The sequence below is a fragment of the Rhyacophila brunnea genome, unplaced genomic scaffold (assembly GCF_057557595.1).
Source record: "Rhyacophila brunnea isolate RB1 unplaced genomic scaffold, BYU_Rbru_1.0 scaffold_20, whole genome shotgun sequence".
In the NCBI taxonomy this organism is placed as follows: Eukaryota; Metazoa; Arthropoda; class Insecta; order Trichoptera; family Rhyacophilidae; genus Rhyacophila; species Rhyacophila brunnea.
In genome coordinates this window covers 34,760,709-34,783,246 of record NW_028232860.1, presented here as the reverse complement: position 1 = coordinate 34,783,246, position 22,538 = coordinate 34,760,709, and the positions used below count along the sequence as shown (strand labels likewise).

At 32.3% G+C, this 22,538-nt stretch overlaps 1 protein-coding gene across 2 annotated transcripts in view; it reads right to left on the bottom strand.

Annotated features, from left to right (window-relative positions):
• The window catches only part of beta-Man (beta-mannosidase), a 43,824-nt gene that overhangs the window by 4,295 nt on the left and 16,991 nt on the right, over positions 1-22,538 (bottom strand). The window contains exons 9-12 of one of the 2 annotated variants that reach the window (XM_085948179.1): positions 21,457-22,036; positions 18,423-18,552; positions 15,744-16,135; positions 14,864-15,103 (exon numbers count right to left, since the gene is read on the bottom strand). In XM_085948179.1, coding sequence (XP_085804305.1) covers positions 14,870-15,103; positions 15,744-16,135; positions 18,423-18,552; positions 21,457-22,036 — 1,336 coding nt within the window. In that variant the 3' untranslated portion in view covers positions 14,864-14,869. Of the gene's footprint in view, positions 1-14,746; positions 15,104-15,743; positions 16,136-18,422; positions 18,553-21,456; positions 22,037-22,538 lie in introns of those variants that run through there. The other variant, XM_085948178.1, reaches the window with a different exon arrangement.

The window sequence follows — 22,538 nt, the reverse complement described above, 5'->3', positions numbered from 1 at the left end:
AATTGAATTTACTTTTACAATATATTTTAGTGATAGGCGATATGAAAAAATATGTCAAATTTAATTTTATAAATGAATTGTCTATTTCCAATATCTGCCATATCAATAATTAATATGAACACTAAATACACCCAATGTCAAATAAACTGTTTAAAAGTGTTTAATATGTTCTAAATTTAAAACGTAAATCACCAATCACCAAATTTGATTGTGAGCAACATTGGCGGATATTGGAAATTGTCTATTAATAATGACATTGATAAAAACTCTATGACAAAAATACAATTGGTAATACTTGACACAATCGTTTTTGTCTCTGGTTATTATTATTTTATGTAAATGTAAGTTCTCAATTTACACTGCCAAAAACGGAAGTTTTAAACATCTTTAGTCGTATTATCAAAACAGTACTTGATTTAGTTTATGGATTACGTATTCGCTATTAAATTCAAGAAACACGTCGCTCACATTTCTGATACTTATAAACAGTGTTTTTTTTCTAGAAAAATATGTTCATCAACAAATTCATGTATTTTAACCAAATATGTTGAAGAAAATCTCCTTATATAGAGATGGGAGTCTTAACATATGAATATGAAGCAAACAAAGGACTCTAGGTCTCAGAGGAACAGTATGTTGATGTTACATTGAAAAATGGCACTAACAACAAACTTGGAACTTGCTTCAGCGAAACCACAGAAGCCTTCATCTAGCAGAAGAAGGATTTCTTCAATCTATCTAATTTTAATGGTATTTTTTTAGTTTCAAAATCAAACCGTCTTTAAAAAACGGTGTACTTAGTCACAGAAAAAAAACACTGCTTATTACATTGTAGAATTATATTTTATACTTGATTATTTTTAGTTTGCATAACTAAAAAATATGACAACAATTTATTGTATTTTTAATATGTATGTAATATCTTTCCATTGAAAGACCAATTGATATTTTATTCTGAAGCATGCTATTTTTCATATAGAGATTAACATAGGTTTATTTTCTTACCATTTCCAGTCTAAAGACTTTTGCAAGACCATTTTTATACACTTTTTATGATAATAATATGTATGTTTTTTTAAACAAAATTTGTGATGTTCTTTCATAGTAATACCTCAATAATTAGTGTGTATGTCATAGTGGCCATAAAAACAAACAAAAGAAATATGACAGCAGTAGAGTCCGTATTCTTTATGCTGGCGTTCACGTCACGTCGCTTGCGGACGGAAAGCATTGTGTCAACGCGTTCGACTGTTGCATGTTTTGAATGGGAGGGAATACAGTGTTAAGATGCTGAAGTGGGGGGGGGGGGGGATAAACCACTCGTCAGTATAAAGTTACCTAGATTACTCAACAAATGAGTCATTAAACTTTTGTCCCCTAAAATTTGTGGCATAAAAATGACAAACATAAATTTGTTAAATGACATTAAGTATGTCATTATCAGGCTACAATAATTGACTTATCTAAAAATCTTCATAATATATAATCACAGTTGCTGTGTAACTTTAAAATCAAGAATGATGAGTGTGTACTATTTTTAGAATCCAGGTTCGTACCGTTTATTCCAATTGTCCATCAGTTGTCAACATTCCGAGTAGTAAAGGTCTGACCATGAAGCAATTACCAAAGTTTAGCAACGAGGTCTTGTTTGGTCAGCGTTTGGGCTTGCGGGAATATAATTCAAATCAAAAATGCGCAGGACACAAGAAAAACCATTGACAATATTTACTGGAATGAACCTGATAATGGAATTGATTACTACTACACACATCATCACTTTGGCGATGAACTAAGCTACTATACGTAATATATAAAATATATTTTATTTCGCAAATCGAAAAATAAATAAATTATACTATAGTGAAAAGATCTGTGGTGTTTGAAAAGATTATTTATAGTGGTTTTCATTGTGTAAAAATGTTTATTAAGACATAGTTTTTTTAAACTCTCTTATCTCTGAAAATTACGAGTGTGGAATAGTTTAGTTCACCACCAAGGTATCGAAATTAACGTTATATTTAATGTTTATAAATCGAATACAATTGAGGTATTACTGTATAATTTTATTACTATTATGTATTTCCAAATTTTAATTATGTACAAAATATCTTCCATCCATTCTATTCTAAGCTTCTTCTTATATGCTTAATAAAGACTCATTTTCTTCTTTATTTTTTTCCAATTACAGTAAAACGCCGTTAATTCGAAATCGATGGAATCGAAAATTGAAAAATAAATTGAATTACGAAATACAAAATGTACAACATTGTTTCCATTTCTGATACAATTTCTTTCAGATTAATAATATCAATGGTGATTATTGTAGTTCATTTATTGAATCAATGGAAATCGCTATTAATAGATTTTATGAATTTTAGCGAATATTTCGATTTACAGCGAGTTTCGAATTAACCATGTTCGTTTAACGAGGCTTACTGTTTACCATTGGTAACATTGAATTATTATTATTTATTTTAATTAAAATTAAGAGACAAATTCACTGAACCAAATTGCTTTAGCTCAAGCGTGAATACCGCTTTTAGCATAATGTCACATCATAGTTTTAAATTAACAATATGGACATGTTAAACTTGATATAACATATCTTGGTAATGTCACAACACAAAATAAATAATAATATACCTAATTGCTTATACATAAATATAAATTATCTTTGAAACCTTCCTGATACCTGATTATAAATTAAATGTTAAAATAGCATGATTTAATCTATAATATAATATATTTTTACTATATTCCGCACATATTCTATATTTTTTCTTTCTTTGTAAGCAATGATATATATCAATAATAATTCGCCAAACTAATTTTGAATAAATAGTGAACAGAAGGTCTAACCTGTTCGAATTCCGTGACTGAATCAAATACACATGCTGTTTTTTATGTGTGTTTGTATTCAGAACATGGACCAATGAGTTGAGCGAATGGCTAAAAATGTCCTTCTTCTTTATGTGCCGTCTTCTAATTAAAGGTTGGCTATGATTGTTTTAATCTCTGAAAAGTGACTCTGCTTTACTTGAACCACTACCACAATCAATCAGTCGAGCAGATCTATTCCAACGTAATTCTTAACTCCGAAATCATTAAAAATCAAGATAAATATATCCCAAGAATTTAGATGTAAAAAATAGCGTTTGATAATGTCACATCCGATGGCCGCGTTAACTGGTCTAGTTAAACATTTTTGGAGTAATCAATGTCATTATGCAACATAATATTTTCAACAAATCGCGACTTTAATACTACAAGGTTGTAAGTGTTTATTTTTGACAAAACAAACATAACAATGAAGTAGTATTCTAAGCTGTCACATTGTTACTTTTGTTTCGCCAAAAATAAACACTTAGAACCTTATAGTTCTGCACTCGCAAAATTAAAATGGTACTGCATTTGGAATCAACGTTATTATGTGGAATTATATTCATATTTTGACACTACATAATATATTATGGTATATCATAATCCATCCGATTCAACTCCTTCATATTACAATGACTAGAACAAAATGACGGCATTGCATCAGCTGATTATTTAAAATATATTTACCTGTTTCTTGGTTAAACTGTTAAATAAAATATCTTGTGCATTGTGTATGCACTATCATTTTTTAGGTTAGTCAATTGTCATAGTGACAGATAATTTAGTAATTACTGGCATTGCCCTCTCCTATTGTGAAAATATAAGTAACACAAAGAGATGTTATCTCGTACGGAGAAAAATAACGGGTGTTATGTAGTTGGAATAAGTCTGCTCTGGTGAGTCAACCTCTACTCAATGCCCTTATGCAATGGGAAGAAAAATTTTTTGGAATTAGTTAATAGTTTGATGTAGATAATTAAATTAAAAGTCTATTCAAGACTGTAAGGAAAAAATTTAGCTCTTTTTAAAATTTCTACGAAAAGTCTCACTGAGCTTTTGAATTTACAGCAAATTAAATATCTCACATAGCTTCATTATTTTTTTGCTTTATAAATGTATGGTTTGGTTGTGAAATCTTTCTGTAAAATTAATACTATTGACATGGTGGACTTGAATTTAAATTCTAATTGTTTTAAGTTTTGTACTTTTCCATTTTTTTTTTATTCTATTACTTAATCGGGAACTTAATACTACAAGGTTCTAAGTGTTTAATTTTGAGAAAACAAAAATAAACACTTAGAACCTTGTAGTTCTGCACTCGCGTAACGTTTATAAAATTTCCAATACTTTACCTATGTCATTCCGTTGCTTATTAGTAATGACATTTTAATAGGCTTGTTGAATGAAATAATAATTGGTATGTTAATATACGAACACTTGAGATTGGAATTTTAGCAATAATAATGTTATCCCAATTTTTTAATGTATTAATTTGGTTTATAAATAGTAATAAATTTTTCTCCATATTCACTGTGAATTTGTCATTTGTGAGTGTGAATAGTGCCTGAAGAAGCCGAAAGACGAAACCCGTATAAGAATGACTCAAATGAAAAAGTACAAAAGTTAAATCAATTTTTTTTTTTAATTATCTTATTCAAATTGTAAGAATTAAAAAAAATCTAAATATAGACTGGGTACCATCGATCTGAGGCTATTATGACTTAAATGTATTCTTTTATTACTTTCCGATGAGTCTGTTATTTTTATCATAAGTATGGTAGATAAATAAGTTACCAAAAACAGAATATTTTTATTGATTTTTAATACTGTGGGTTGTGGTTTAGTGAAATTATCTATCCATATTATGTTTATACCGATATAATATTACATTAGTTATATGTATTTTACATGCATAATCAAATAGATCATACATTAGTCACTATCGTTACATTTTATTTAAATATAGAAAAATATTGTGTAAATCGCTGCTCAATACAACAAGGTTCTATGTTACTCTTGTAATATTCTAAAAATGTGATGTCTATGGAGAAATCATTACATTGTTCTAAATTGTTGAAGAAAAGGATAATACAGAATTTGAGGACTGTATTATCAGATAAAATGGAGTTATCCTTCAACATATAATATTGTCGGCTTTGTGGTACAGTTTTATTTTACCAAACGACTCAATAGAAACCTAATTTTATGGTGGTGAAGAGACCTAAGTGAAATTCGTTTATATTATAATCATGGCCCCCACAAGAGGGGGGCTGACAGAGCTCTAGTCTGGGGGCCCGGGCTCAGGAGGGGCCCAGTGTGGCGAGTCGGCCAAATAAGTGAAATACGATACAATTTTAATTGTGTATCGATGCTCGACAACTCCATAATTCAAATGGATGTATTAAAATATACAAATAAACACTGAATATAGGTACACATTAATTTTATCGCGTACACCATTAGAAAAATACTACTGTAGAGTGTCACATTGCCTTTATTTTTAGCGATAGGTAGGGGGCCGGCAAAAGATCCTAGCCTGGGGGCCCGCTTCAGGATGTGGGGCCCATGATTATAATACACAAAAAAAGATAATATGTGTTTAGTAAGACTTCAAACTTTTATATATCCATATTTTATAAATGTGGAATAGGTCTATTCGCCTCCAAAGTGATGATATTACAATCATATCACCCAACTACTGGTAACCTAAAAAACATACAACTTTCTTATGTACAAATAAATGTAACATACAACTTTGTAATATTGAAGTAGTGAAATGTTATATTGATTTATAATAATTAATGTCAATTATTTTTAATTTAAGTCATGAGTACTATATTGGCCTAACTCCAAAAATTATATTTAGAGACAAAAGTATTCAAAGATGTTATATATTGCGGGAATTAAACTAAACAATTAATTTGTACCGTATTATATGTATATTCCGAGCATTGTGATATTATATCTTATCTGATATTTCTGTCGAAATTTAACTATCAATAATAATTAAACCTTGTAACTCAGTGATGCCAACCGTACTATAATTATAGTACAATACTATAATTTTAATTCTGCGAAAAATGTAAAATACTATAATTTTACGCCAAATATACCAAAATACTATAATTTTAAAGGATTCAAGATGAAAAATGTTCCTGTACTATATATTTTTCTGAAATACTATAATTTTTACGCCTTTGTACTATAATCAGCATAGAAAAAGATGGCAACACTGTTGTAACTTGAAGATGACCAGTATAAAGGAACTATGAAGAAATATGGGTTAGGTCACTATAGCATTCATTGTCTCATATTTTATATTCATAACATAATTGTTAACGAAACAGTGCATTTCCTCGATTCTCAGACCCTGAGCATCCATGTTTATTAAATATTTAGATTATATATATATTCTAGTCATGCCTTATTATATAAAATATATACATTGAATAAAAATATTTATAATGTACCTATACCGAAACCTTAAAGTGTCAAAATATGCATATGTAACCATTTGTGACTGGAAATAATAGTCACTTATGGTGAATATTTGAGGTTTTAATGTCGATGAAAAATATATTTTTTAACAATATGTATCCATTATTTGTTATATTTATATTTAATTGCAGTGCCAAACGCATTAAATTAACTGCACGATACATGATCGTGAATATTTTTAAAGAAGGCGATTTATTTTGTTTTCTAAATTAATAATCCATCCAGATCTGGTTGAATGGGAATGGGATTACTTGGTTCCATCGATTGGTTGCGGAACAACCGGACGACAGACATCTGAGCACCGCAACAGATGAATGAAATCGGTACTGTGATGGCAAACGGTTATAACTGCTGTTTTAACAATTTTACAGGAGAGCCAAAACAACGTTTTGAAATCAGTCTGATAAGTTAGTTTATAAGATATTTTTAAATATTTTATATCAAAATAAACGGAATTAGCATCACAACACAAAATTTTAATCATTTATTTTAAAAAGATTGAAGTTTTATTGTTATCTTGCATTTTAAGCAGACATACCTTTTTGCCGTATCAATTTTTTTTTTACATTTGGTCAGATGCAGATATTTTTTAACATTAATTTGTGACCAATAAAATTGCAGCTCTAATATTTTTCCATATTAAAGAATGTTTTTTTGGAATATATTATGGAAAAAAGCTTAAATAGTGAAAAAACTGCAGTTATTTATTTATTTATTTGAAAAAGACACGTTGAGTACATAACAAATTATTAATTCAGGACGTTCACAACATGACATTTAGAATAAAAATTACAAGTAATCAGTTAGGAAAATCAGAAAAAACAAAGTGGAGGAAAAAAAGAAAGCAAAAATAGTTTTATACAAAAGAAATAAAATTTAAGAAAACACCAATGATTCAAAAAGTACAAATTAAACAATAAAATAGAATTTAAAAAACAGAATATATAATGGATCGCCAAAAATATCTACATCTCTAGGGAGTGCATTGACCAACCGCTATTGGTGCCTGGTGAGCCTGACATGAGGAAACAGCTTTCACCCAAAATAGGTCATGGCTGCGACCACGCATGTAATTGACGGGTGTGTAAAAATTTAAATTTTCTAGAATATCGGGATTGAAAATGATACCACGTGAGAGCAGGGAAAAATGCTTTAAGAGCAGAAGTGACCTACGAGCTTCAAGAGAATGAAAGGCGAGCATGCCTTGAAGAAAGTTAGTCGGAAAATACTCGACAAGAAATTCGACACGAAAAGACTCCAGATGATGGAGCCATACTCAAGAATACTCCGTACTAACGACACATAGAGTGTACGTAAAACAGTTGGATTCTTGAATGACTTGGCTTGTCTCATGACGAATCCTAGAAGCTTGCTTGCACGCAATGCCGTAGAAGTGATGTGCGAGCGAAATGATAATTATAACCGTGTGCCATCATAGTACCGAAATATGTGAAGAAATTAACTTGAACCAGCAATTAAATAGGAATAACTAATACCCATCTATAATAAAACGAGGTTTATGGTTGTTGCAAAGACATACAGATAGACAGTTTATTGTTAACATGTATTTCTTCCTGCATTTCATTCATCTATGCGTCACTTAGATGCCCTTGTTTAGTTTAGTATAGTTGTCCCATCGACCAGTTGTCATGGTGTCCAGTCGTCCTATACCCTGTTAAATTAATCATTCTTCTAGTTTCCTGTTTGTTTGGTGTAACGAAAGGTCGTAAAGTGTGTCTTAGTTACTTGCTATGCAACGTATTTTCGAAAAATTAATACAAATGTAGACAGATTTTGAAATTTTATAAAAATGCTATTCATGTTAAAATTTTTACTAACACTGTGATTTATTTTAAATTAACATAGAATGTAGGATGCTATTACCAGTGGCTTATGCATATTTGCGATATATATATATATTATACATTTTAGTATATAGATTGGTTATTATTATGTAATGATGGTATGTTTTTTATGTTATAGCCTGTGAAATTATGACGTGAAATGAAGTAAATACCAATCTATCATTCATCCGTGTTATTACAAATTGTGGTAAATTGCCGTATACTGCTGTACTCATTTGTGATATTATTGATTCCAAAAAACAACTTAAAACTATGTAGCTTTATTAAGAATTTAGACTACATAGAAGTTTTTTACAATATATATTTCTATTACGACATTTGAATTCATTTACTAAACAAATGAAGCATGATTAAGTTGATATACTGCACAGTATGTCAGCTGGATTGGGGATGGTACAGTGACAGAATCTTGAATGACCTATGTCACATGTATGTTCGAGTGAAGATGCCTTTTCGCGCTGTCACTGATGAATGTTACTGAATAAACAAGTTTATATACTCCTAACAAGTATTTCGAAAAGTTCATTTTTCATCATTCCTTTGCAGTGAACTGTACACTAGGACATGCACACAATGTTTACACAATGAGAGTACTAATTGTGTTTATTTCTCAATGCCTTTCCTAATCCTGTCACACAGTCAATTGCAAACGTGGAAAGCAGGCAAGGCAAGGTCTATTTATATAATAATGATAACCATGTTTCAATCTTTGAATTGAACATATTATAATATTAATACTATCGACCGAAGGTACTTGATGGAATTTGAATTTAAATTCTAATGGATTTAAATTTTATACTATTTCATTTGAGTCGTTTTTTGCAACCCGGGTTTCGCCTTTCGGCATCTTCAGGCACAATGTGCACTCACCAATAGATAAATACACAATGACAACGAATATAATTAATTCTAACTTATATAATAAATTAATACAATAAAGTAGGTAAAAACTTTATCACCTACATATCAAGTCAAGGATCGCAATTAAAATATAACAAACAAATTATGAATAGTTGAAGTGTTTGTAAAAAAATCCCTATCATTAATAACACAATCAATAGGCGTATATATCGTCAAAGCCCAATAATAGATCATTAAATAATAATCAATAAATACTACATTCAAGAAGTGTAAAATGGTATTGAAAGGCGGAACCCGGGTCGCAAAAAATGACTCAAATGGAATAGTACAAAACTTAAATCCATTAGAATTTGAACATTTTATATTCAATAAAGGTTTATTGAATAGGGACGTATTAATTTAGATGCATCCTCAAAATTCCTTGGACTGACCGGGTGACAAATGTTGAAGTTCTCAATCGAATGGGGAAGGACCGAGAAGTTCTACGTAGTATCAAAACCAGGGAACTACAATACCTCGGCCACATTATGAGAGGACAAAAATACAGCATTCCCCAACTCGTCATTCAAGGAAAGATCAATGGGTAGCGTAGCAGAGGACGGTGCCGCATTTCGTGGCTTAAGAACCTCCGTGATTGGTACGAGTGCAGCTTCACCGAACTGTTCCGGGTAGCAGACGACAAAGATAAGATCGCCTTGAAGGTGGCCGACCTCCGCTAGGGGATGGCACAATAAGAAGAAGAAAGGTTTATAAAAAAAATGTCTCCCTGACAGAAAATGGTAACCGCAATAATTTCATTGAAATTTTCTTGCTTGTCGAAACAAAATTATAGATGTATATAATACTGTGCGGTATTTATCGGCAATTTTACACAATTTGTAAGCATTTATTTAGACATTGAAAATTATTTTTCGCATGTAAAATAATAAAACTGTCGAACCATAAACTATCAGCATTATTAAAGATGTCAAAAAAACAATGACATCTATTCCAGGTCTTACAAAATTATTTGTTTATTAACATAGTGTTTAGTATAGAATATTATTATTTCATGTTGATTTAAATTATTGTCTATTAAGAAATTTTGCATGACAAAAAAAATATTTTGTTTAGTGTCTTTAAATATTGCACCTTTAAGTTTTGTATATTATAATCGTTTTAACAATTCAATAAATAATGTTGAACCGTTAATAATTTATGGCTTCTTATTTATTTCTCCCTAATATGAAAGCATACAGAAATCAGATCGTGTTAACCATTGACGCCAACTTAAGGTCCTGCGTGAGGTAAAACATTAATTATACTTGGAAAACAATTTTCCTACACTGGAATATATAAATCAATCTAACTAAGGCATTCTAAACATGCTAGGTACCTCTTTAAAAGACTAAGGGCCGGATGCAAGAATGTCATATATTATAAAACCAACTAATTCCTAACTCTATGCATAATAATTGATAGTTTAATAAAACAATAAATAACATGGTATTATTGCTTTTGGCCGCCATTGTTAAAGTGCATTTAAACTATCAGTTTTGCTATCCAATCAGTCTCTGTTTCCGTCGAGTTTTCCGTTAAACTGACGTGTAAATGTGTTGATGGATATCAAACGCCGTAAAGTCCGCATATTGAAAAAAATGACTTTTGATATACGTTTAATAGAGTATAATCTGCACCTTATGGTATACTGCAAACCCCCAAAAGTCCACTGTTTACGTATGAAATCACGTTTCGAAAGATCAATATTTTTTCAAACCACCTAAAAAGTCCACAAGCGTATTTTATCTAACCCCATAATGTCCCTACGGACCAATCACTGACAAGCTAGCGCCCTGTCATGGCCGCCATTCTTCTACTTTCAAGCTAAAGGTGAACGACGGCACCTATCATTTTCCTTAATTTCTAAACAATTATTACATAAAATGGATGTAGAAGTGGATTTTGTGGATCCAGACAAAGCCAGAAAGAGGTCGAGCACCGAAGCTAAGAAGAAGTGCCGCCAAGACACAGAATTTTTGAGTTTACTTGATACTGAGTTCAGTTTTTAACGTTACAGTATGTTGTAACTTGTGAGACAGGGCCGTATTGGAGCAATGCGAATTTACCCATGTAGTTAATCAAGTCTATGTACTTAAAATTAAGAGTAATATTGCTTTTATTATTCAATGAACTAGGTTATTACCTAAATATATTTTATAATAATTACTAATACTTAAGATTCCGCTCAATTCAACATTAAATAAATTAAATTCTAATGGATTTAAGTATTCTACTATTTCATTTGAGTCGTTTTTTGTGATCCGGTTTTCGCCTTTCGGCATCTTTGGGGACTATGCGCACTTATCAAGTACACACTGACAATGAATACAGTTAATTCTCACTTAACAGTAAATTAATACAATAACGTAGGTAAAAACTTTATCACCTACCTATTAAGTCAAGGATCACGATAAAAATGCAACAAACAATTCATAATAATTATGAATAGTTGAAGTGTGGCAGCATGAAAAAAAAGATTTTACCACAAACCATCTAAAAATATAGGTATACATATCTCATAAAACATAATACGTGATTTTTTATTTGTGCCTCAAAAGACTTGACTTTTTTATTAATATTTTGACCATTAGGAAAATTATGACACATGTTTCAGTGGCCATTACGACGACAGCATTCGAAAACGTATTTTACTTTAAATTTTCTACCAATTTACTATTTGTGACATAAACCACTTACCTAAGTTCGATAATAAATAAACTTGTTTTGTTTTTATTGATAATGCCAATAAACATACTCCTGGATACGTCCTGTTAAAAATAATAAAAATGGCCGCCCGGATACATATCGAACTGCATTAAGTCCATGCAAAGTTTTTTCAAACCGCTTAAAGTCCAACTGAAAATTTATCAAAACTCATAAAGTCCACCTGTATTTTATCTAAACTGCTAAAGTCCAAAATAAAAACATTTTTCATTAATGTTGCACTGAAGGAATACCTTCAGGACTTCATTGTAGCCATCGTGGGTATTAGATTCAATTATCTTACAATATCTCACATGTAACAACCATTTGTATTACAAGATATGATAAAACTGCATTTTTCTCAGTTTGACATTCAGTGGACTTTACGACGTTTGATATGTGTCAACACAAATGCAAAACTAAAGCAGCTGACTGAAACCAAAACGAAGACGAGACAGGATGGATTTTCTATCCGTTTTTAGAGTTGCCAGTTAAATTGACGTGTAAATTAGTATGCTGCCATATTTTTAATACTACTTTTCTAATTTGAATTGAAATATTATAATTTCTTTAAATATAGGTTCTGCATTAGACCAACTAATATGTTTAGAAAGTAATTATAAAAATAAAATTCATTTTTAGTGGATAAAAAATACGTAAATGTACACCGCCGATTCCGAACTGACCTGGCAACTGAAACCTCGACTGAACGGACAACTGATTGTCTAAATACACTGCCGTTTCAAAATTGAATGGACCAAAACGGAAACCTCGACTGAATGGACAACAGAACTGACGTTTAAAAGGATCCTTACTATTGTGTGTGTGTGTATTTTTGATTTTGTGTACAAATTTTAATTCACATGCATTAGTAATAATAATATGAAAAATGCACAATAAAAATTAAATACTGTAAAAGTTGATGAAAACATTAAACCGGATTCCATTATTCTGGAAGGTCACTAAATACTACCCATAGAGTGTATACGGTGGAGCTATGGGATGCTAGCATGACATGGGAAGATGCAAGAAGACTGGCAAGCAATCAATTTTTAGAGGCGTTGTGTGGTGTCTTGTTCCAACTAAGGGGCGAACATGGGTGAAGGAGAAGAGAAGATAATCATTAAATAATTTAATGGTTGCTTTATTGGTAGTTTATTTGAATAAATGCACATACCACAGAAAGTGTGTTCCAAGCATTATTTTTATTAATGGCAACACGCTCTTCAATTTCATTATTCACAAATCTCATGTGTACATACTAAATACATGTTATTCATTTCAATAGCTTTTTTTGGTCGGTGCCTAGATAATCGGAACCTATTTGTTTGACAGATGTCACTTTTGTTTAAATTTCGTCACTAAAGGAGCCGTCTTGTTTGACTCATTTTGCATTACTTGTTGTGCTCCTGAAAATCAGCTACAAAACGCATAAGCCCACTTATTTACATAAATGTGACTATGTAATGGGCTCATAGATTTTACTAGCGTATCCCACTTTTGATGTCAAATTATGAGTCCTTTTTTTATGTGCTGGCAGCAGCTTTTGCGAGTTATCAATAATTGAAATGTTATTTTTTGTCAATTCTAGTGCTCCTCTCTTCTGTGGTTACTCTTAAACTAATGTCATGAAAATTCAGTCAAAGCACACTTAAGTGCATGGCAACCTCAGTCTTGGGCAGCTGCTCTGAGGCATAAACAATAAAATTAGTGATGCTTTACATCCAAATGTCGGACCTTATGGTGTACGAACGATTAAAACTGGGTGTGTTGTGGTGTGGTATGATTTGGAGGGGTCTATGTATGTGTTATTAATTGAGAGTCGAAAATAATTGTCAATGACATCTATTTATAAAAAAATCATTTTATATATTATTACAATAATTTATAGAAAAACCAAATTATAGTATTTTTGACACATATACTACACATACAATAGATGCGGGATTCGAACCAGTGACACACAACTACAGAAGTAGATATTTTGCCACTTGTTATGGCAATGTTGCCATCACACGTAAATAGTTTTATTTGGTGAAGATAAATATACAATGTATTCCACTTATTACATGGATCTAACTCATTATTTACAATCATTCTGTATGGAGAAATCACTGTCATTTATTAGTTTCTCTAGTTACAAAGCTTTTATTATTAAGATGGTACTTCAGTGAAACGGCAAATAATTTTCAACTATAGGTGCGACGAAATTCCGGACTGGCTGGCAATCGGAGAGCGAAAGTCGAGGGGGGAATTAATTCTTAAGTCATTTGCATAATCTGCGCGTCGCGTAGTCACGATCGTTTTAGACCGTGCCCCAGCTGAAGTATAGCCTTAACGGATTGAGGATTGAATGAATACAAGTGAACTGGAGATTAATTTGAAAATATCAATTTCAAAGCTAAATTTATGCAATTGTAAATTCTATATGAAACTGTTTCGAAGTGTTCAACATTCCATAAGTGAAGTCCTTTTCTCAAATGATACTTTAGGACTATTCTAAGAAAAAATATTGATATTCTTTAATGCTCATGTTCTTAATGTTTCAAAGATGAATAGTCTCTCCAAAATATTTGAATTGGTTAATGGGTTATGTTGTTATAAAAATAGTTACTACACATGAATCCATGGAATATAATCAATGTTATTATTATGTACAACAGTTGTAACTCTTTTTACAAAGCAGTTACATGTTTGAATCCCGTTTCACGCGTAAATAGGTATGTACTGCTCCTAATTCTATATATTACTCATTTATGTTACTTGTACCCCTTTAATCCGCAGTAAATTACGATTGAGTAGAGGTAGTGGGGATGGGAAAATAGTGGGGAGTGTCGAGCAACTCGGATTGCAAACATTACTGCTGTTAATATTCCTATTGAATAATTTTTATGTGGTGAATACAGAATTAAATATTTTTTTCATTATACATCACTTGTACTCGTTTAATCCTCAGCCCATCACATAATTATACCGATTTAAAGAAATTATTAAGGCAGGTAGGTTTTAATACATACATACTATTACTGTCCAGCTTTTATCTTTAAAACTTTCACAGTCACCAGTTTCTTGAGTGTTTCAATTGAAACTTTTTCTGTTGTGTACAACTTAATTGTTTTTGACGGTTCTGTAAGGATGAATCCGTTATCCGAGAACCATCCAACTGATGAATTCAGCTCCAGCCATATGAACAGAGCTACGCCATCTGTTTTCACTACAACGTCACGCACCAGATTGGTTTCTTCCAGAAATTCAAGCTGCAAAAAAAAATGTATTTCTGCTAAATTTATCTCAGTGCTTTTTTAAAATACAGTCGAACTTGGTTATTACGAGGAAGATGGGACCGACTGAATTTGCTCGTTATAAGCGTTACTCGTTATATCAGAGAATAGGTATTTTTAAATGAGCGGTCACATCACAAAAAGTCGCAATTCAAACAAAAATACACAATTATAATTTTTCCCCGAAACAAGCATGGCATTCATAAACTACAAAAAAAGTTGTTTATTGTAATGAACACTGGTAGGTACCTACTGACTTTACAAACCTTGGATTATGTACATGGAATTTCAACCATATGCGTGGATACTTTTTTCAATATTTTCAGCGAAACGACCAATTAGGTAGGTACTTAGACACTTAACTAGTATCGTAAATGTAATCCGACTCCGGCGGCATTCTATCCATCGACACATTAACAGTTTTAAAAATATTTTTGATAATATTTTAGCTCGGTATATCCGATAAGGAGCTCGTTATAAAAGTGAATAAATGTATGGAGAAAATCATAAACTAAAATGTGAACGAATGTTTCCTTGTTACATCCGAGATCTCGCTATATCCGTGATCGTAATAACCGAGCTCGACTGTATATAAAAGTACGTTGAAAAGTTTTACCTCAATATTGGGCTGTTTATATCCAAGAATATTCTTTAGATGCACCGGGAAAATATAATTATATGGGCTGATGTGCTGTGATCTCTCATCCTTCAGACTGAACCGGTAAAAGTAATTCTTTCTCTCTTCACTCGAAGGTAATACAATATTCAAGTCCAATTTGTCAGCGATCGATCCCTTAACGTTCACAATCTTCCTAACTGTGTCTACAGGAGTCAAGCTGTTCCATTTGAATGTTTCAATGATTGCTGTTGCATTCAATATAGGAGTAAACTTATCGTTTATCACGTATATTCCGATGTCATCAGTCGGATAAAGTCTTGGAGAAATTAGAACGGGGCTGAAGAAGTCTTTTGCATAGAAATGTAGCATTTTCCACCTGCCTCCGAACTCTAAAATAAAACATTATTTCAGGGTTGCATGATTAGTATGAAAATTTAATAATTAACGATACATTACTAGTGGTACATTAAAATCTCCGGGAGAGTGAATCGTGCCAATTTGTGATGGATAACAATCATGGCTTACTATTTTGATTGCTACCAATTGTGCTATTCCGGCCATTAGGGGAATAACAATTTTTATCTACATGATTTTTCTTCATTAATATAGAAGAAAACTATTATTGTAGAAACAAACCAAAATCAAATTTATTAGAAAAGTATTAGTTTATGTTAGTATTAATAGATGGCAATATAAAATAGTTATTAAATTTGTCAGAAAGTTTTTTACTAGGTGGCAGTTTACATTCCAATTTTCAAAAAAACTGATTAACATATATATTACGCAATTTATTATGCCTGATACCAGGGCCATATCTAGGGGCTGGCGAATAGAGCGATCGCCCTGGGCGCCGAGGCGCTGCAGAAGCATAGGCGAAACCAAAATAATGCCAGGAATTTTAAGAAAACTCGGTCATTGAATTGTTGTAAATGATAAATTAAAAATTTTAACAAACTTCAGTTACCTACTTAACTTATAAAAGCGAAACTTTCGAAATGGACAAATAGCAGCCGTGATTGTTTCTACCCTACCGATGTTCAAGGGCCGAAAGCATGGATGTATTATTCTATGGATAGGTAACTATTTAAGTTTTTGTGACTTATGGGAAATTTTAGCATGAACATATCAATTCTATATATTTAGTTGAAATGATTCAAATGAGTTAGGAATGAGATTAGGAATTGCTTTTTGTTGAAAAGTTTTTAATAAAAACCACTAGCCAGACCGGTCATGGTGATCTTGACTGTGTTGCGTTTCAGGGCCGTAGCAAGGTTTTAGGTCTTTTGGTTAGGAATTATTTTCAGGAATTACGTTTTTAGTGTTTTGGTGGGGTTTTGGCGGCGTAAAATCTACCCCTTTCCCTGGGTGTCAAAAGACCTTACTATGGCCCTGCCTGGTACTAATAATAATATACTTGTTCGAGAATGGAGATCAAAACAAAAAGTTTCAGTTTAGTCATGCACACTCATTTGTTTTAATACGAAACATGACTATTTGTACACTCACAGCCATAATAAGTAATAAAGGATAATAATTAAATTGTTTATGGGACTGTAACTATCTATATTCATACTACATTTACTATGACAAAGTATTCCTTAGTGAAAAAAAAACACTTACGAAAACTGTATACCGGGTTGTACTCGAAGATAGCAGAAGTTAGAGCATTTAGATAGAGAAGTTAGCAGAAGATAAATGCAGCACTCTCACTCATAGCATAATAAATGTTAGGAGTTCAGGAACTAAGAGTGTACTGACCTTCGAAGGCCTTAGTTGATGTACTAGTTTGAGCTTGATTCTTATTCTGATATAAGTACTTATTCTATTACAACATTTAGTGTGTTTTTTATCCTTTTTAATACTATGAAATAATGTATTTGTTTAATACTATGAAGCAATGTTTTAATACTATTAATACTATGAAAAAATGTGAAACCCAAAGGCATTAGTATGTAGTATAAACATAGGTAGTGTGACACCCCCGTATGGTCCCCATTTGGGGATGTCTTTGTGTATCTGGAGACGCCCGAATTGGTATCAAAGCCAACAAATAATAAAGCGCTGATTACGAAAATAAATAATGTTAAAAGTCGGCCGGCAACATTGTCTTTGACCGTTGGAGATATGCAACGTCGCCCAAGAAAAAAAACCGTTGGGAATGATTTTTTCAAGATGGCGCGGAGATCGCGACAAGCAGCAAAATCGCGAACGCGTACATTTCGCCCGCCGTAGAATTAAATTAAAAAAAAATGTAACCATATAGTATAATAAACGTAAATAAACTCGCCGCTTCCATCACAATTCCGGTGCCTTAATTATCCACCTTCATCCCAAATACAGACGATAAAAAAGAAAACAAAACACAAAGTGACAGTTGAGAAATTCTCTTACCAAAATGGAGGGAAGTGATAGTAGGTATCACATAAGCGTGAAGTTTGATATTTTTGACAAACTATATGACGTAGTTAGAGCGACATCTAGTGAGAAAAAAACCATGCAATAGGCTTCATGTAAGTGCAGTCAGAAATAATAATAGTAGCAATAATTAAATTAGTAGTAGAAGAAATCGCAATCTGCACAATTGAAAGGTTAAGTTGTTCTACTAATAGTAGCAGTGCTCTCATTGCTGGAAATGTGGTACGTTTATAGTATTAAATTTGGTAAACAAAAGCATACCGATTCCAGACCAAGATGGCGCTTGCCAAACATCATTCAACTGCCAATAGAGTGCCCCCATCGTTTGCCAATCGCTACGACTCTGCCTGTAGTTTTCGGTCTCCGTTTTCATTGCCACCGCTTGAATAATCTAAAATATATATAGGTAAGTATATGGGATATCTTTGGGTGCTAAGTTTGAATATTTGTATTACTTTTTCTAGGTCAAGAACTCCGATTAAATACAATTATATTATGTCAAAAAATTCTTTAAAACGTCAATCTGAGGCGAAAGATCTTGGGATAATTTTTGATTCTTCATTATCCTTTCACTCGCATATAACTTCCACGGCTCTACGTGCGAGTAAGCTTCTAGGATTCATCATGCGACAATCCAAACCATTCAAGAATCCTAATGTATTACGTACACTCTACGTCTCATTAGTGCGTAGCATTCTTGAATATGGGTCGATTATCTGGTGTCCTTATGAGGTTTCCTATAAGCTTATTTTAGAACGCGTCCAGAAGAAATTTCTTCGATGTCTTTATTTTAAAACATTTAACTATTTTCCTTTCGATAATTCGTCAGATGATTATTTTCCGACTGCCTTTCTACAAGGCATGCTTACTTTTCACTCTCTTGAATCTCGTCGGTCTCTTCTGCTGTTGAAACACTTTTGCCTGTTATCGCGAGGGATGGTTTCCAATCCCGGTGTCCTAATGAATTTGAATTTCCATGCGCCTGTCAATTACCTACGTGGTCGCAGTCATGATTTATTCTGGATTGGAACCGTTTCCTCGCGTCAAGCCTATCAGGCACCATTAGCGAGGGGTGCAAGACTAGTAAATGCGCTCCCTAAAGACATAGACATTTTCAATGATGTACTTTGCATTTTATTTTTGAAACTGTATTTTTCTGTATAAAATTGTATATTTTCCATTCTCAAAAATTATATTTTTCTGTATTAAATTATACTTAAGTATGTTTTGATTATATATATTTTTTTTTTTGTTATTATATATATATTTCTTTTTCTATATTCTCTTCTCTCTTGTGAGGGTAATGTTTGACTTATAATGTAAATCTCATGTTGTGTACGTCTTGAATTTAGATTTGTTATGTCCACAATGTTTTGTATTCTTAAATAAATAAATAAATAAATATAAGTTACATGTAATTTAAAAAAGAAGTTAGGGAGTAGTAGAGACATACCACCGGCGAAGAGAGTTAGGTTGTTTAGATTCAATATAAATAGTGCACACTAAGCTTTGTCAGTCATACTTATCTGTTATCATTGAATTAAGAATACAATTTGCAGTTAGTTTTTAAAATTCAATTAAACCCAGCGTGACCCAAACCAAAATAGTTTAGGAATGCTATGGGCGATCTAACAAAATAGTGCACACTTTTTCAGTGATACTTATTTGTTTTATTTGAATTAAGAATACATATTACAGATGGTATTGGTGAGTTTTATTAAATTTATTAAGCCCTGCCTAGACAAAACCATAATCGATAAAGAATGTTCTTGTATCTATAAAATATCTAAAATTATGTCAGGTTTAATGGCATAATTTTTTGACGATTGGCTTGGATTAGACAGGGTTTAATTGAATTTAAAAAATAAAAAACACTATCTACACATTGTAGTCTTAGTTCTTCGAAAACAAATACAATTGACTGAAAAAGATTAGTGTGCACTATTTATGTTGAATCTCAACAACCTACCTACACCGTTTGCCACTGATACACACGTCATATTAAGGCAATAAGATTTAAACATGCCTTATATGAAAAGATATACAGTTGAACTTGGTTATTACGATCACGGAAATAGCGAGATCTCGGATGTAATGAGAAAACATTCGTTTATAATTTTCTCCATACATTTATTCACATTTATTACGAGCTACTTCTCGGGTATACTGAGCAAAACTGTTAGTGTGTCGATCGTTTAAAAACAACATTTTCGATCCAAAGCAATAAAATCCGACCGGGCAGGATGCCGTCGGGATCGGATTACGTTTATGACACTAGTTAAGTGTCTAAGTACCTAATTGGTGTTTTCGCCGACAACATTGAAAAAGTATCCACGCATATGGTTGAAATTGCATGTAAAAAATCCAAGCTTTGTAAAGTCAGCAGGTACCTACCAGCGCCGGCGGCTCAGAACTTCATTACAATAAACAACTTCTTTAGTAGTTTATGAATACCATGCATGTTTCGGGGATTTTTACGATGGTTTTCAGATTTTTTATGTTCTATGCTTAAATAGAACGTGGCGCGAAAAATGTTATATAACGATATAACGTGGAATGCTTATAACGAGCAAATTCAGTCGGTCCCATCTTCCTTGTAATAACCGAGTTCGACTGTATTAATCATTTTATTTCCAAAATTGGAGTATATCTCATGGAGACGGTGTATAAAATGTTAATATTATTTTTATAGCAACCGAATAATTATAATTTGAATGTTTTTGCATTTGTCCTCTTTTAAGAATTATCAATATCTTTTCATGGAATTATTGTTTGAAAATGACATCTCACTATTTTGATGTAGAATTTACAATTCCATATCTAACTTTGAAGTTGATTTATTCGACTTAGTCACCAGTGCACTCATCACCTCAGCACCTCATTATAATTCAGTATTGTGAAGGCAGACGGTTGTAACTGCTGTTTTTTCACTTTTTTAGTTTGAGTTTACTTCAATAATATGTACAATCTTTGATGTGGCAAAATATTAGAGCTGTAACTTTATTGGTCTCAAAGTAACATTAAAAGATATCTGCATCTGACCGAATGTGAAAAAAAGTTGATATGGCAAAAAAATATATCTGCTTAAAATGCAAGATAAAAAAACTTCAATTTTTTTTGGAAATGATTTGAGGTTTGTGTTGGCATGCTTCTGCTTATTTTGATATAAAATACTTCAAAATATCTTATAAACTAACTCTTGTCAGACTGATTTAAAAACTTTGTTTTTGCTCTCCCGTAGAATTGTGTGAGCAGCAGTTTTAACCATTTGCCATCACAATGCCGAATTATTTACCTGACTGTAGAATATAAATTGTTCGAAGTAATCATCGTCTTCCTTATCAGGCAGATCAAACTGTTTCTTAATCTGGAATCCAATATTATTGTAATTATTCACTGGACTATGTTCCCTGTGATTCGTAAACTCGCTATCTAGCTGTAGATTGGAAGACAGGTTTGTCGCTGTTGAAAATGTATCTATTGAAGGCAAAGATTGGAATCCGTATTCGGAGCAAAACCTTGTCTTCGGATATGTATCCATAGACCACAAATCTGCGAAGTAATTGTAGTAATGCGTGTCACCGAAATGAGGATCTCCAGGATTTGATGCGACGTAGTCTTCCTTTTCAGATTGTAATCCGTTGCTGGGGCTGGACACAACGTAAGTTCTCGTGACATCGTTCCGTTCAACGACTGGTCTTATTGTTGTGACGTAGAGTTTGATGTACTCGTCTTTGTAATGAGAGAAATTTCCGCTGGTGCTATACCAATTTCCTCTCAGGGCGATCTCATTTTCATTATTACCCGCCCACAATGCCAAACTTGCATGATGCTGGAGTCTTCTCACAACTTGTTCCACTTCAGTTACAACAGAACTGTAAAAAATACATAAATAATGCGTGAATAAGATGTTGAATGGCTGTTATTCAGATCCCTCATAAATAGTGCACACTAAATTTTGCTCATCCACATTGGCCGCGCGGCTATAGCGCCGTGGGTCCCAGATTCGAATCCTGAGTCTGGCAAGTAAACAAATTTATAGTTTTTCAATTTGTGTATGAGTCAGAGTATGGACCTAATAGGTTGAGCTAGTGGCTGACAATCATTTCTCGTGAAAACAAAATCTATTAATACAAACCTCCACTCTGCGGAGGCCCATTTGATCTTATTAGGATCGGATATGGTCTAATGAATAATATAACCCCCACTCTGTGGAGCCCCATATACTCTGCTTAAAAGCGAAGATGGTGATTTTAATTTATTATTAATAGACATGAACTTTGTCAATCATACTTATTTATTTTCATTGAATTAGTAATACAAATTGCAGATGGTGCTGATTAGTTTTTAGTCCAATCAATTGTACATCGAACACAA